Source organism: Myotis brandtii, unplaced genomic scaffold, assembly GCF_000412655.1.
Source record: "Myotis brandtii unplaced genomic scaffold, ASM41265v1 scaffold49, whole genome shotgun sequence".
Lineage (NCBI taxonomy): Eukaryota > Metazoa > Chordata > Mammalia > Chiroptera > Vespertilionidae > Myotis > Myotis brandtii.
In genome coordinates, this window is record NW_005368707.1 from 4164551 (window position 1) to 4179745 (window position 15195).

At 36.2% G+C, this 15195-nt stretch overlaps 1 protein-coding gene across 2 annotated transcripts in view; it reads right to left on the reverse strand.

Moving 5' to 3' along the window:
- Window positions 1-15195, reverse strand: part of ARMC4 (armadillo repeat containing 4) — a 221512-nt gene that overhangs the window by 171168 nt on the left and 35149 nt on the right. For both annotated transcript variants that reach the window (XM_005876555.2, XM_014548019.1), the window contains 3 exons: window positions 13631-13836; window positions 12803-12892; window positions 10016-10163 (listed from right to left, as the gene is read on the reverse strand). In XM_005876555.2, coding sequence (XP_005876617.1) covers window positions 10016-10163; window positions 12803-12892; window positions 13631-13836 — 444 coding nt within the window. The remainder of the gene's footprint in view (window positions 1-10015; window positions 10164-12802; window positions 12893-13630; window positions 13837-15195) is intronic.

Below are 15195 nucleotides of genomic sequence, written 5' to 3' on the forward strand. Positions count from 1 at the left end.
AAAAAAGAAGGAATTCTTACCATTTGCAGCAGCATGGATGAAACTGGAGAACATTATGCTAAGCAAAATAAACCAGTCAGAGCAAGATAAATATCCCATGATCTCACTCATTTGTGGGATATAATGAACAACATAAACTGATGAACAAAAACAGATCCAGAGCCAAAAAGCATCGATCAGACCATCAAACCTCAGAGGGAAGGTAGCGTAGAGTTGGGGTAAGGGGGAGAGATCAACCAAGGGATTTGTATGCATGCATATAAGCCTAACCAACGGACACAGACACCAAGGGGTGAGGGCATGAGTGGGGGGGTGAGGGGGCAATGGGGTGATAAGGACACATATGTAATACCTTAACCAATAAAGAAAAAAAATTTAAGAATAAAAAGCCCATCATTGCTCTGGTCGGGTGGTTCAGTTGGTTGGAGCATAATCCCATAAAACAAAAGGTTGCAGGTTCAATTCTCAGTCAGGGCACATACCTAGGTTGCAGTTCAATTACTGGTTGGGGCGCATACAGGGGGTAAACAGATTCATGTTTCTCTCTCTCTCTGACAATCTTTAAAATCATATCCTCAGGTGTGGATTAAAAAAAAGAAAGAAAGAAAAAAAGCCCATCATCTCCCCAGTCTTCATATCTAGCCCCTTGGAGTTTAGAATGTACCAGCTTTCAATCAGATGGAAGCTTACTTTAAAAATAGACATTTTTTTTCTCTTTTTGCTTCAAACTTTCCCAATTATTTACCTTCCTGTAATATTTTGTGTCTAAGAGCTAGTTGCATGAAATTACCAAATAAAATGTTACTTTATTTAAGATTTTTTGAAGGCCAGTGATCTACCTATATAAAAGGCTAATATACTAAGTGTTTTTCCCTCTGTCAAGATAATGACATCAAGTAGCAACACCTGCTTCCTCTCCCTAGCGACTAGTCTCCTTGCAGTTTCTTCAGCCCAGTAACAGGACTTGCTTTATACCCAGGTGGAAACACTTTACACTGTAACCAAATGTCTGTGAAGCATTTTCCCATGCCTCATCTCATTTGATCCTCACAGAAGTCCTGGAGGAGGTAAATAGGAGACTCTGGTGGAATCCTATTTTCTTTTCATTAGCTGGAAAGCAGAGATTTAGAAAGCTTAGAAACTTGACCCAACTGAAAAGAACTAAGAAATAGTGGAACTTGAAAATGACTTCAGGTTTTCTCACTGCACAGAATATAGTCATACACTACTGCAGTTAAATATTTTACCCTTTGTTCTCCCTGTGTGATCTACAACAATAATCTGCTTCGTGTTGATATTTACTGCTGTGTTGCTGACAATTACTTGAAAGAGAAGTTGGAGTGCTTCACTGGGCTGGGAAAAGTTTAGCCAAATCAGAAAGCAAGTTTAATTAAGCAAGTTTGTTCTATATCTAGAAAAGGCTAAGTTGACTCGTTCATGCATGATACATATAAAGCATTTGCTGGTGCCAATTGCATGCGTGTGTTTCCATCTGTCATTGTCAATCATGAATTTGGTTTACACTTTTATTATAGAGAAAGGGCAAATAGTGATATTAAAATAGTTCTTCTAATTAAATTCCTTTCAATGTGCACAAATTCGTGCACTGGGCCACTAGTCTGCTTATAAGATGGCAAACTAATGTTTAAAGGAAGACCACCAGTTTTGGCATAGTAATTTTGATCCAAAAATATTGCCTTACTTGTACTAACCCAAGTGAGAGGCAGCAATGTTCTGATTAGCTATCAAGAGCGCACATCCAATCATGAATAAAAAGACAAAAATAGGCCCACAGACTCCACTCTCTCACCTCAGTCTCATTCCTGCCCCTAGCTCCCAAACAGGTAGTTTCATTTCTAATGAAAAAATTTGAGTTCCAGTTTTTTATTTCCAATTGTTGCATGGGCTATATCTATTTGGATATTTCACTGTCTTCAAAATTAATCTGTTCTAAACCAAACTCTCCTCAGAAACTGGCCTTTATTTTTTCTTGGTCATTTCTTTGTGCTTCCAAGGACACTCTCCTATTCCAAGCCCCCAACACACCTCCACTATCAACACAAGCCCCTTGTCACTTCCCACTCAAATTTATTTTGCATGCCACCTGCTGGTGGACTCGGCTTTCTCAATCAATGCTGTTTCCCAGGTGCAGAAACAGGCATCCAAGAGGGAGAAGATGCACCTGGGGAAATGACCCTGAGGATTAACCTAGATTCCTCCATATTGTAGCAAGTACTCATGAATAGATCAGCCCAATGAAGCACTTCAGAGTAGGGGCAGGCAGAAGTTTCCAGCTTGCTTGCTAATATTACTCCAGCTGAGCCTTCAGCTGATGCCAGGATGGTACATCCTCACCTCACATCCCTGGGAAATGCCTAGAGTGGGTATAAAACATGATGCTAGACCCAGGCTCTGAGATCCCTGAAAGCTGGCCAACCATTTTCTTGGTTTCACTCTAGTCTGCCCAATTTTCTCTTGGATTTACTGATACTACAGTAATAAATTCCATATCAATCTCCACAGAAATAGATTTCAAGGGGCTTTCAACCTCGGGTCCCAAGATTCATTTTTCACATTAAGAACACTTAAATCTTGAAGATATCAAGGGAGAGTTGGACAATACAATCATAGTAGGGGACTTTAATACCCCATTGATATCACTAGATAAATCCTCGACACAAAATATTGGCAAAGAAACAGCAATCCTAAACTTCTCTCACTAGATCAGATGGAATTAATGGACATCTCCAGAACATTTCACCCCAAAGCTACAGAAATATACATTCTTCTCAAGTACACATGGGACATTTTCAAAGATAGACCACATGTTAGGACACAGGCTAAGTCTCTACAAACTCAAGAAGCTCGAAATCATACAAAGCATGATCTCAGATCACAATGGCATAAAATTAGATATCAAATACAATAAAGACAATAAAAAACAAACACATGCAGGCTAAATAGCATGCTATTAAACAATGACTGGGATACCAAAGAGATCCAAGAAGAAATAAAAAACCTTATGGAAACAAATGGAACAGAACAGATAACCCAGAACTCTACCTAAGCCATTATGCTCAATTAGTATTTGACAAAGGAGACAAAAGCATACAATGGAGTCAAGACAGTCTCTTCAATAGGTGGCATTGAGAAAATTGGACAGATGGATGCAAAAAAAAAAAAATGAAACTAGACCACCAACTTATACCATACACAAAAATAAACTCAAAATGGACAAAAGACTTACACGTAAGACAAGAAATCATAAAAATGTTAGAATCCATAGGCAGCAAAATATCAGACACATGTTGTAGTAACATCTTTACTGATACAGCTCCTAGGGCAATGGAAACTAAGGAGAAAATAAACAAATGGGACCACATCAAAATAAAAAGCTTATGCACAGCAAATAAACCATCAACAAAACAATAAGCGAGCTCACTGCATGGGAGAACACATTTGCCAATGTTATCTCCGATAAGGGTTTAATCTTCAAAATTTATAAGGAACTCATACAAGTCATCAAAAGGAAGATAAACAACCCAATCAAAAAATGGGCAAAGGACCTGAATAGACACTTCTCCAAAATGAACATACTAATAGTCAAGAGGTATATGAAAAAGTGCTCTAAGTCACCAACATCTGAGAGATGCAAATCAAAATGACAATGAGGTACCATCTCACACCTGTCAGAATGACTATTATCAACAAATCAACAAATGACAAGTGCTGACAGGAAGTGGAGAAAAAGGAACCCTAGTACACTGCTGGTGGGAATGCAGAATGGTGCAGCCACTGTAGAAAACAGAATGGAGTTTCATCAAAATTTAAAAAATAGAACTCCGTTTTGATCCAGTAATCCCACTTCTAGAAATATACCTCCAAGAAATCAGAAAGAATATATGCACTCCTATGTTCATAGCAGCACCATTTATAATAGCTAAGATTTGGAAACAGCCTAAGTGCCAATCAGCAGATGAGTGGATTAAAAAACTATAGTACATCTACACAATGGAATAATTCGCTGCTATAAAAAAGAAAGAACTTGCACTCGCTGGTTTGGCTCAATGGATAGAGTGTCGGCCTGTGTACTGAAGGGTCCCAGGTCAATTCTGGTCAAGGGCACATGCCTGGTTGCAGGCTTGATCCCCAGTAGGGGGCATGCAGGAGGCAGCCAATCAAGGGTTCTCTCTCATCATCAATGTTTCTATTTCTCTCTCTCCCTCTCCCTTCATCTCTAAAATCAATAAAATATATTTTAAAAAAAGAAAGAACTCTTACCATTTGCAGCAGCATGGATGGACCTGGAGAGCATTATGCTAAGCGAAATAAGCCAGTTGGAGAAAGATAAGTATCACATGATCTCACTCATTTGTGGAATATAATGAACAACATAAACTGATGAACAAAAACAGATCCAGAGACATAGAAGTATTGAACAGACTGTCAAGCCATGGAGGGAGGCAGGGGAGGGTGGAAGTGGAGGTATAAGAGATTAACCAAAGTATTTGTATGCATGCATATAAGCATAACCAATAAATACAGACAGTAGGGAGGAGGTGAGGGCCTGTACTAGGGGGAGGGAGTGGGCTGGGAGAAGTCAATGGGGGGAAAAGGAGACATATGTAATACTTTCAACAATAAAGAATTAAAAAACAAGTAAATAAAGAAATAAATAAATAAATTTTAAAAAGAACACTTACAACAATGTGTATGAAATGCATATAATTATGACCTTTCAACATTTTATCTCACATTACTAGAGAGGACCCATTTGCATTAATTTATGTCATAATACTTGTGACTAATAAGTCCACATTTCCAAACACACACATACACACAAAATCTTCCAACTCTCCTCCTATTTCACAAAGGGGTTCTCCACATACATGATTTAGAAGTGAGTAAAACTTCTGTATTTTTAGAGCGATTCACAGAACTAGTGTGATACATACACCTTATTAAACCATCTCTCCCAGGTGCTAGAACTGATCCATAGCAAAACTGCAAGATTTTGGAGCATTTCTGGCCAGGGAAGAAAATAATATCCTTATTAAGCTAGAAAATACAGAATAGAAAATAGTACACCTACAAGGAGAAAGGGGGCAGAAAAAGGAGGAGAGAGAAGAGGAAGAGAAGTTGCAGAAAGTCAGCAATGCAGAAGGAAGAATGTGGTTCGCAGGGAGGGAGAACTGCTCTCGAGGACCTGAGTGTGAAGAATGGCACAGCCTGGCCTCTCAAGAACCTGCGCTCTCAAAGTGACACCTTTTGGGCAAAGGGTTGAGAGGTAAGGCTGTGCTCACTAGCAAGACCCCTGCAAGACAAATAATTTAATATGGTCTTTGATAGGATAGACAGCTGATAAGACAGACACGCTAAACCTTAACGATAGAAGGCAGAATGCAAGTGCATCTCAGTAAGGTAGCTGAAAGGGGGTTATTGCTTCATTTAGAATCAGGGTACAGAGTCATCAGTTATATGGGGGGGGGGGGGGAGTTGGAATGTGGTGAGTAAAAAAGCCAAGTATTAATTAATTTAAAAAGTAAATCGTGTTCTACAAAATAAACTGACAAACAAAATAGAAACAGAGGCATAGATAGACAGAAAAGACTGACAGCTGTCAGAGGGGAGGGGAAAGAGGAGACTGGATGAAAGAAGGTAAAGGGATTAGCCGAAAACATATATGCATAACCCATAGTAGGCACAGACAACAGTGTGGAGATGACCAGAGGAAAGGGAGGAGCAGGGGCTGGGTGGAGGTGGGCAAAGACGGGGAAAATGAGGACATCTGTAATAGTGTCAACAATAAAAAGAAAATTTAAAAAATTGTCAAGTCATAACATCTTATGTAAAAATATGGCTTTCCACAATTCTGAATAAATATTCATCTGAAAAAATTAAATTGTGTCCTAAAAATCCAGATTATACGAATATATACATATATAAAACTTGCAAGATGTAATGATCGTGTGTCAAAGCCAAATAATTAAATGCAAACTCCCTTTACTTGCATGCCAAGACCTGAGCTCATAGCTCTGGATAAATAATAACTATAGTTCATTGACCCATTTGAGTATTAATGAGCTCATCAATTTTTTTTTTCAACAATCACAGACATTGCTGTACTTGGAAAATTAAGTAGAAAGTCAGGTCAACATTAACATTTCTCTGCTAGTTTAAGTCTACATTTAGAAATAATTTTATAAATTAAATGTCAAGTGTATTTATTTTGAGATTACCTAGAGACATTCAATTTTGCATTTCAAAGACTTTTAATATCCTTTTGTATCTCCATATAAAATATCTATCTGCATCAAAACCTTGAAATCATTTGTAGATATACTTTTTCTTTTATTGGCTATGCTAAGAATATTTACCTGTGGGAACTATAATAATTCCAAGCAATTTACTGTCTGGCCAAAAGTATCACATTTGCACATAATTTATTGATGAAGAACTTGTGCGAGCTTAAATAGCACTTCATCAATAAATGTTTTTCTTAGCTGTTCTGGGACAGAAATAGTGCATCCCTTTTTGGCCTAGTATTATATGTATTTATCCTAAATAGTTGAAAAACTTAAAATAGTTATCCAATAACTAGACTATTTTGAGAACCTCCTTACCATGTTCACTGGGAGGATATTATTGAAGCAGATGTTCACTACCTCACTCACAGTCTGCCCCTTTAAGTCTTCAGGGAGAAAATTCCTTCTGCTCTTAGCACCAGGATGGGTTACACACATGGGCAACTGAGTTATTTCTATCTTATTATGATTAAGAATCTTTCCCTCAACATATTAACTCACCGCATTTCCCTCCTTTTAATGGTTGCTAGAAAATTTAAAGCAAAAGTAGAGATCACTTGTGTATCTCAAGACTCCACACTATATACTGTTTATAGCAATAATATGTAATGGAAATTATTATTATTGCCAATACCTTACATGTATTAGATTTCATTTAATATTCATAATAATTCTAAAATATGGAACGTTTTATTTTGCCATCTTGACCAGTGAGGAAAGTGAAGTCTAGAGAGACCCACCAGCTCTCCCAAGGCTAGAGAACTAGTAGTGGCAGATCCTGACTCAACTGAAGTCTTTCTGATATTGAAGATCGTGCTGCTAACTACTAATCCATTAGTCTACTCCTGGTCCTGCTGATACTTGCACCCCTTTGACTATTTTCTTTCACCAATGAAATGCAGTTAATAGACCAGAATTATTTGGATAAACACCAGGGCTCTTCCAAAGGCCCTGTCTTATCGACAAAGCTCGTCTGGCTCAAGCTGCCCAAGTTTTTGGTGACAAAAGTTATAAACTGCCAATCTTTTCTCCAGGTGGGTGATATGCTCTTTATGAGTAGAGGAGAGATCAGGGCAGCTCTGCAGTTCAGAAAAGGATCAAGTCACTGCCAGGAAGGTCTCCTGAGTCTGTACATTGCTGCCGTGCATGCCCAGCTAAGCCACCATGTTGACTGTATGTATGGCTTGTGCGCAGACACCTGTCAAAGGGGTACAGGATGGACCATGGGGCCTGAACTCCAGCCTGTGCTCCATGCTAGTGTTTCCAAATTTCTAACAGATATGAATCTTCAAATTTTGGAATAAGAAATCAGAATTCCCAGAAATTCTTAGGAATTCCAGAAATCATGTTACCCCATACTTTTTCCTAAACTTTATTTACATTGTAAAAATAATAATCCTGACCATACTAGAGAATAATGTTAAACAGTGTATCATTTTTTGTGTGGTAGCAATGCTAAAAATTTCAGAGGTGTTCTGTAAAAAAAATAAGCTATATATATTACAACAACATTTAAAAATTATCTCTACCTGATATTTGAGACCAGAAAACACTAAAAGAGAGGAACATTAACACAATATAAAGGCCAAATAAAAGTCATTTTAGAAATTGAAAAATGATATTAAAATATTTACATTTATAAGATATCATTCTTAAAGTTAAATTTTAAAACACACAAAGCATTGATCGTTCTATCCAACAGTGTTGGTTTTTGCTTCTTGGCTAATATTCTAGATGTAAAAAGGTAATTTTTCTTTCATTTTGTATTGACATTGGTCAAATTATTAAGAGGCTTCTAAAAGCATAGCCAAGGCAGGCATTAGGGTTTGCTTCACATAAGCTCATTTCCTTTTTTAATGATGAAAATATTTTATCTGCTTGTCCTGATTCTGGATTGGCCATCTAAGTCTTTGTTGTTTTTATTAATTCAGATTTAACATCAGTTTCTGGTTTTATAATGGAATGTTCCAAAACATATTCACATAATCTTCCCTTTGAATTTCTTCTGTTAAATTACTTAGAAAGAACAAATTGTAATAATATTCAAACACCAAAAAATGCCAGCAAAATTATTGGGTAGTACATCCAAAAAAACATAACATTCAGATCTACTTAGCAAGCTTGACAAGGCTACAGTGGAAATCTCAATTAAAATTTAATGACTTATTTTGCTTTCAAATTTGTTATTTCTTGGAACACCACTAATAGGATTTGTATAAAGTATACTATGCATATAAACATATTAATAGTTATGCAAGAATGACTCACTGTTAGCAGCAGACACACATTTAGAGCATGGCAAATGCTACAAGCAAGGCTGACATTAGATTATGATCACTTCTCTCCTACTTGCTTCTGTCCTGACGCTTAGAAATGCCTACTTTCAACTTTGATTGTACTGTTAGCATTGTGTGTTTTTTCAACTTTATTGAGGAATAATTGACAAATATAAATATCTCTATTTAAAGTGTACAATGTGCTGATTTGCTATACAGATATATTATGGAATGATTACCAAGCTTAGATAATTAACTGCTCTTGTTTTCAATGATGTTAGTAAGTTCCTTTGAATCAGCAATGTCTAAATTTTAATTCTCCAAGGAGAATTAGAATCCTTTCCCCATTTTCCAAATTTCTTGACTACCTTTCCATGGGATTCAGGAAAACTTTTCTTTTTCTATAAATTGCAGCTGAGACTGTGTCTGACAGAGGAAGGGGCATATGTTTCTTGCAAGAAAAACTTTTTCAACTGACTTATGCCTACAAGGCCATATCTATGCAGGGCCTTGGAGAATTCACAAAAATATGCACAAATAGGCTATTTTACCTGTCAGTTCTGGAAGACCTCAAAGGCACAGGAAAAGTACCCATTAGCACTTTAGGAGTTACCTAAATGCCTTTAAGTATGCAAAGGCATTGGCAAATGCCCATGTTGATTTGACCAAAGACATGGAGAAGCAGAAGGAAAACATGAGATAAGCCATAATGTTGTTTTCACAAGTACTTCTGGACTTTTGCTTTAAACACAGCCTAGATGTGATCAATATCAGCTATCCAATATCAGAAAATAATATTAATCTGGGTTTTGGCAAATCATTTTCTTTGATTTCCTCCCCCCACCCCCACCACCATCCAAGTACTTAAATACAACATTATATGGCCAGTCATTATGTAAACTGTTTTCATATGTATGTTTTATTACTGAAGATAATAATGGAAATGCACTAATGAATATTTTAAGTACCTACTATGTATCAGACACTATGCCACATGTTTCAAATGTTTTCTCAATCCTTAAACTAATCCTATAGGATACTTATTTTATACCATAGGTTGAGAAAAATAAGGCTCAAACCAAACTTTTCAACAGCCACACTGCTAGTAAGTGGTACAGCAGAAAAATTAGTCCAACTTCAAAAATTCATGCTCTTTCCATCACACCTCACTGGTGGTAAGTCATAGTATCTGGTGCTACCCCAGTTGCTCTAAGCAAGATAGCTGGCTCTAGGCAGCCTGCCTGCTCCAGGAGGACTAACCTTGTCATCCTAGAGGGAAGAAGACCTTCCTCCCTGTACACATTTAAATAAAAATAGGGTTTCTACAACCCTTATTTGAAAGAAACATACAATAAACTTGAAAGCAGAATATACATTTGGGGGCAAGGATTTAAAAATAAACATTGCAAACATAGTACAAAGGGTCTGTCTTACCTTCAAATATTTCACCAGCTTCTGAATCTGCCAATATTCCGATGGCAAATCTGCATTTGCTTCCTGGCGATGATCAGGTGGTTCTTCATCTTCTTCACTCTCTGAAGAGCTCTCACTAACAACTTCCTCAACCTTGTCAGCACTCTTACTAAGAATAATAACAACATATAATAAATATATTTAGCAACATCTACCTAAATGATAAAAACTCTAAAAAAAATAATAACAACAACATATAATAAATATATTTATGTTACAGCATGTACATGCTTATAATGTTACTATTTCAGCAACATCTACCTAAATGATAAAAACTCTAAAAAAAAACACCAAAAACAAGGACAGAGGGGGACTTCCTCAACTTGATAAAGAATATGTACAAAACCGACACTATCATTGTACTTACTATAGTGAAAGACATTTTCCCCTAAGATGGAGAACAAACAAGGATGTCCACTTTGACCACTGCTATTCAGCATTGTACTGGAGTCTCTAGTTCCAGATATAAATCTAACAAAATTTTGTACAGGACTTGTATGCTAAAAACTACATAATGCTGGTGAAATAAATAAAAAGTCCAAATGAAGACACACATAGTGTTTATAGATTACTCTACATAGTAAAAACATCAAAATTTTTGGCACATTTTTAAAAATAGATATAGCAAGATTATTCTAAATTTATGTGAAAAGGAAGGAAACTAGAATAACAAAAACAATTTTTAAAAGAAGGTGAGAATAACCACTTTACCATATTTCAAGATTTACTATATAGCTACAGTAATCAAGACAGTGTGGTATTCATGAAAGGCTACAGATAAAAATCAACTGAATATAATAGAGACCCAGAAATAGACTCACATAAGCACACCCAACTGGTTTTTTTTTTAACAATGCAAAAGCAATTCAATGATGAAAAGACAGTCTTTTCATCAAATGGTGCTGGAGCATCTGGACATCCATAGGCAAAAAAGTGTAGCTTGGCCTAAGCCTCACACCTTATATATAAAATTAACTCAAAATGGATCACAGTCTTTAATGTAAAAATAACACAACTTTTAGAGAAAAACAAAGGAGAAAATCTTCAGGACTAGAGGCATCACAAAGAGTTCTTAGACATGATATCAAAAGCACAATCCATAAAAGAAAAATTGATACATTGAACTTTATCAAAATTAAAAACTTGTTTTATGAGAGACCCTATATTAAGAGAATGAAAAAAACAAGTTACAGAGAGGAGAAAATATTTGCAAACCACATATCCAACCTAGGATACCCAAAATAGATAAAGAACTCTCAAAACACAACATTTAAAAACAAAACATGATCTGATTGGATAATAAGCAAAAGACATACAAGACATTTCACTGAAGAACATACATGAGCAATAAGCTCATGAAAAGATGTTCAATATCACTAGCCATTTTAGGAAATGCTAATTCCATAATGAGACAACACTACACATCTTTTAGTGCAGCGAAAATAAAAAATATGGCAATACCAAATGTTGGCAAGGATAAGAAGAAACTGAGTCTCATACATTGTTAGTAGGATAGTAAAATGGTACAGCCACTCTGGAAGAATCTGGCAATTTCTTATAAAGCTAAACACACAATTATTACATGTGTCGGCAATTGGGCATTTATCCTAGAGCAGTGGTTCTCAACCTTCTGGCCCTTTAAATACAGTTCCTCATGTTGTGACCCAACCATAAAATTATTTTCGTTGCTACTTCATAACTGTGATGTTGCTACTGTTATAAATTGTAATGTAAATATCTGATATGCAGGATGGTCTTAGGCGACCCCTGTGAAAGGGTCGTTCGACCGCCAAAGGGGTCACGACCCACAGGTTGAGAACCGCTGTCCTAGAGAAATGAAAGCTTACATCCATATAGAAATTTGTCTATAATTATTTACAGCCACCTTAATTGTAATAGCCAAAAACTGAGAGGAATGAAAATTTCCCTCAATAAGTGAGAAATTACAGTATGGTACATCCATACCATGGAATACTACTTAGCAAAAAAAAAGAGACAAATTACTAATACATGCCACAACTTGGATGAATGTCAAGAGTATTAGATGAAAAACACAGCCAGTACAAAAAATTTATGATTATGTTTATATGACATTCTCAAAATGACAAAATTATAGAAATGGAAAACAGATTAACAGTTGCCAGGGACTGGGAATAATGGGGGAAAGGGAGTGGGTGTGACTATAAGGGGTAGCAGGAGGGAGCTCTGTGTAGTGATGGAATAGTCCTGTTTCTGGATTGCCATAGTCCCCACACCATTTACATGTGACAAAATGGCATGAAGTATACATATACATTGTACCGATGCTACCCTCCTGGTTTTGATATTATGCTGTAGTTACCCTAGATGTCACCTTTGGGGGAAGCTAGGTGAAGGGGAGATGAGACCTCTCTGTAGTATCTCTGCAATTTTTTGTGAATCTATAGTTATTTAAAAATAAAAAGTTGAAGAACTGTCAAACAAATTAAAGTGTTTATTATATTGACACCCCCCCCCAAGTAGTATAAATGTAGTAGAGTATCTTAAAGTTTGTTTTTTTCCCCAAGTTGAAAACTTCATAATGTGAGATTTCTGCCATTTCTTCCAGCTCTGCACTAAAAGAAATCCAGTATGATCATTGTGCAAAACATTACTACTAACTGTCAGTATAAATATCTTGGCACCCTAAGAGTAAGAATGCCATTAGTTAGGATTAGTTAGCACATCATGTAAGAAATGGTGTTAAAGAACTGGTTAACAGAAACATACCGAACCAATTGTGCTTTTCCAGGTGAAACAGATGTTGCTGACTTTTCAAGTCTTCCACCATGTTTTTCCTCATGAAGTGAGGTTCTGTGTCTAAAAACATTCTTTATTAGTTACTTTTTGGTAATTAATAGGAAATTAAAAATAGAAATGCATACAAGTATTCCAACATTTTCATGCCCCCAAATTATGTGTTTTCCAGACACAGAGAATTTCCTTTGAGCACAGTCATGTACTTTCTATAAAGAAGAAGTAATTTGTTCAGTATTCCTTTGTAATAGGAACATGTCTTCACAGGCTGCCATCATTGTGAAAGGCCTTTACTCTGTACCTTTTAATCTAGTAGATTACTGCCTTGATCGTAGTTGTCTATTTTTTTTACCTTCTCCACCCAATGTTACGGAAAGGCCTGTATCTGATTTTCCATGTATCCCCAGCTTTAGCATAGTCTTTGTCACCTACTTGGTTTTCATTAAACACTTAGGTAAATTCTTAATTTAAAAAAATAAGCACATACAAAAAGCTGAATTTAAAAATTCACCTCCCACTTAACAAGTAGCCCATGTGATTTCTCCGTGTGTTGTATCATCTTTTTCAAGTTATTTGCCCAACTTACCAACTACATGAAAGTGAATTGTGTTCTTCCATTCCCTTTCCAGAACCCACATATAAACCCTGTTTCCTGTCAAATCTCTCTGCTTGAAATAGGAAGAGGAGCAGGAAAGAATACTACTCTGTATTTTCTACTATGAAATAAAGTTCTGTAAAAAATTAGGCAAATATGGTCACTAAAGATGGTTTTAAAATCCCATCATGCAAATGTCTACATACTCTTTGGAACCAACAGTGGTCTTCCAGTTTAAACTTGGCTTTAATCTCTTGATCATGTGATTCTTCCCAAAATTAATTTGGTTCTTCTCCAACGTACTCTTGTCTGAGCCAGGATTAGCTTTACGTAAGGTACTTGCTGCTTCCTTCTTAGGTGTCTCATTAGGCTGATCCTTTTCCTTTTGCAGTTCTTCATTAAATTTAGTTTGCTTTATTAAAGAAAAAATTAAGTACGTATTTACAATGATATCCCTTCTGAATTTTCTAGTGCTATCTGAAAATTAACATTGGTGATAAATTCAGAAAAGGAAGTCTCAGATGCATCTTACTTCTGTTGCTCACTGACACAATTGACTAAGGATAACTTCAACACCAAGGCCTCTACTGGAGTTACACTGATAGTAATGTGATGTTCCTAAACTTCACCTCTGCTGTAGCACACACAGATACAACTGCAGGGCGGAACCTCCTCACTCTCCATCACCACTAGAAAAAATTAAATTCAAACCCTATATTGACTGGGAGTCATCATATTCAAATTGCTAAAACCAAGGATAAAAAGAACATCTTTACCTAGTCAGACATGCAAGACACATTATAGATAGAGGAGGAAACATAATGGTTAAAAGAGGCTTCTCACCAGAAACAACGCAAGCTAGAAGAAAATAAAATTATGTCTTTAAAGTACTAATAAGGGAGGAAAAACCTGTCAACTCAAAATTCTATACGGAGACCCAAAATATCTTTCAAATTTGAAGGTGAAAATAAAGTCTTTCACAGATGAACAAAAACCAAGAGAATTCACCATCAGAAGGCCAGTGCTAGAAAAAATGTTAATGAAATCCTTCAATCACAAGGAATATTGTACCAGTCAGAAACACTGGATCTATACAGAGAAATAATCTATAGAAATGGCAAAAATAAACATATCTATAGAAGTTGAAAAAATAAATATAACACTCTTATTTTTAATCATTCTAAAATATAATTTACTGAAGCATAAGTAGTAACAGTGTTTTGAGGGGTTAGTACATAAAAATAAAATATATGATAACAATAGCACAAAGGACAGGGAGAGGCATTCATGTACACTATCATGAGGTTCTTAAAATATTTGTGAAATTGTATAGTATTATTTAAAGTGGGACATAATAGAAATACTTTATTTTGCACTTCTTAGAGGCAAAACCTTTTATAATATTTAAGATATAAGTGAAATATATTTATTAATTTGTATTTGATAAAGCTTTCCATGTGATTTCAAGTATATTAAATTTGGTTAAATTAAAAAAACCTTTAAGGGGAGAAAGGGAACGGTTGGAGACTGCAGCTGAAATCTCTCCCGGAGCGCCGGCTCAGCCGCGGAGAACGCGCCATCTTGAGTGGCTGTTATTGGGAGCGTATAAAGCCAAAGACCTGCATCCATTGCATCCAGAGATCGGCTACTAACCCGGAAACAATGGACCCCAAGCAGCGTGACTACGTGAACTTAGAGGAACCCTGCCTCTCCCCACGGAAAGCAGAGAGAGAACTACATAACCAAACATCTGGAGAAGAGAGATCATGGT